Source organism: Bison bison, unplaced genomic scaffold (genome assembly GCF_000754665.1).
Source record: "Bison bison bison isolate TAMUID 2011002044 unplaced genomic scaffold, Bison_UMD1.0 scf7180017864197, whole genome shotgun sequence".
NCBI classification, from domain to species: domain Eukaryota; kingdom Metazoa; phylum Chordata; class Mammalia; order Artiodactyla; family Bovidae; genus Bison; species Bison bison.
In genome coordinates, this window is record NW_011494769.1 from 4,764,598 (window position 1) to 4,765,607 (window position 1,010).

At 58.5% G+C, this 1,010-nt stretch overlaps 1 protein-coding gene across 4 annotated transcripts in view; it reads right to left on the reverse strand.

Moving 5' to 3' along the window:
* MEIS2 (Meis homeobox 2) overlaps positions 1-1,010 on the reverse strand; it is a 223,255-nt gene that overhangs the window by 220,387 nt on the left and 1,858 nt on the right. For all 4 annotated transcript variants that reach the window (XM_010844196.1, XM_010844197.1, XM_010844199.1 and 1 more), the window contains exon 2: positions 129-361. In XM_010844196.1, coding sequence (XP_010842498.1) covers positions 129-361 — 233 coding nt within the window. The remainder of the gene's footprint in view (positions 1-128; positions 362-1,010) is intronic.

Below are 1,010 nucleotides of genomic sequence, written 5' to 3' on the forward strand. Positions count from 1 at the left end.
CCCCCACCCTAAGAAGCAATGACTCCCCACTTAGTCGGCCAACCCCTCATTCCCCACAGAGACAAACACACACTCGCACTCGCACTCACACCGTCCGCTGGGTCGGGAGGAGGTGGGGGCTGGTTTACCCATAGATCGCGTCCTTGTCCCGCTTCAAGGCGTCGTTGACAGCGGATCCCATACTGGCCGGCATGACATTGGGGTGCGGGGCGTGAGCGCCGTAGTGCTGCGTGGCGTGAAGCGGCGGCCCGTGGTTCAGGTGGTGAACCGGAGGGATCGGCCGCGGCGCGTGAGGGTCTCCGTACATGGAAGCAGGCACCCCTACTCCGTCCATCCCGCCGTAATGGGGCAGCTCATCGTACTGTCAGAACCCGGCAGAGGGGCGGGGGGCGCGGGAGGTGAGAGAGAGCCAGGGGAACCGAGGGAGGAGAGGAAAAGAAGCAGGGAGAAAAGAGCGAGCAAAGAAGTGGGGAAGGAGTAGAGAGACGAGAGGGGGAGAAAGCCAAGGGAAGAAGAGAGAGGAGGAGGGGGCGGGAGGGGGAGGCAGGAGAAAGAGAGAAAAAAACAAATAAAAACAAAGTCAGAAAGAAGTCCCCAGCACGAGTTGAGCACACAGAAACCAACCCAGCCGAAACAACGGAGTTGAAAGTTGGGAGGGTGGGTGTTTTTAAATTAAAAAAAAAAAGATAAAAGAAAAAGAATGAACCCAGAGCAGCTTTGAGAGCAGGGAGAGGGGGCGGTGAGGCCGGGGACCGAGGGGCGCCGGGAGGTCCCGCTCGGGCCGGAGGCAGCAGAACCGTAGCGAGCCAACCGAGGGAGAAGTGGAGTTAGTGAGAGGAGGAAGCCCCGGTTCCCACCCCTAACCCCCCTTCGTCTCCTCCAGAGGATCCAATAAATCAAAAGGCGAAATGAAACAAAATAAAGAGAAGAAAAACGCTAATAATCAGCACGAGAACGCCGAGGACTAGGAAAGACTAGGGCCAGTGCCTCCCCGGGGGCAGGGAGCGGAG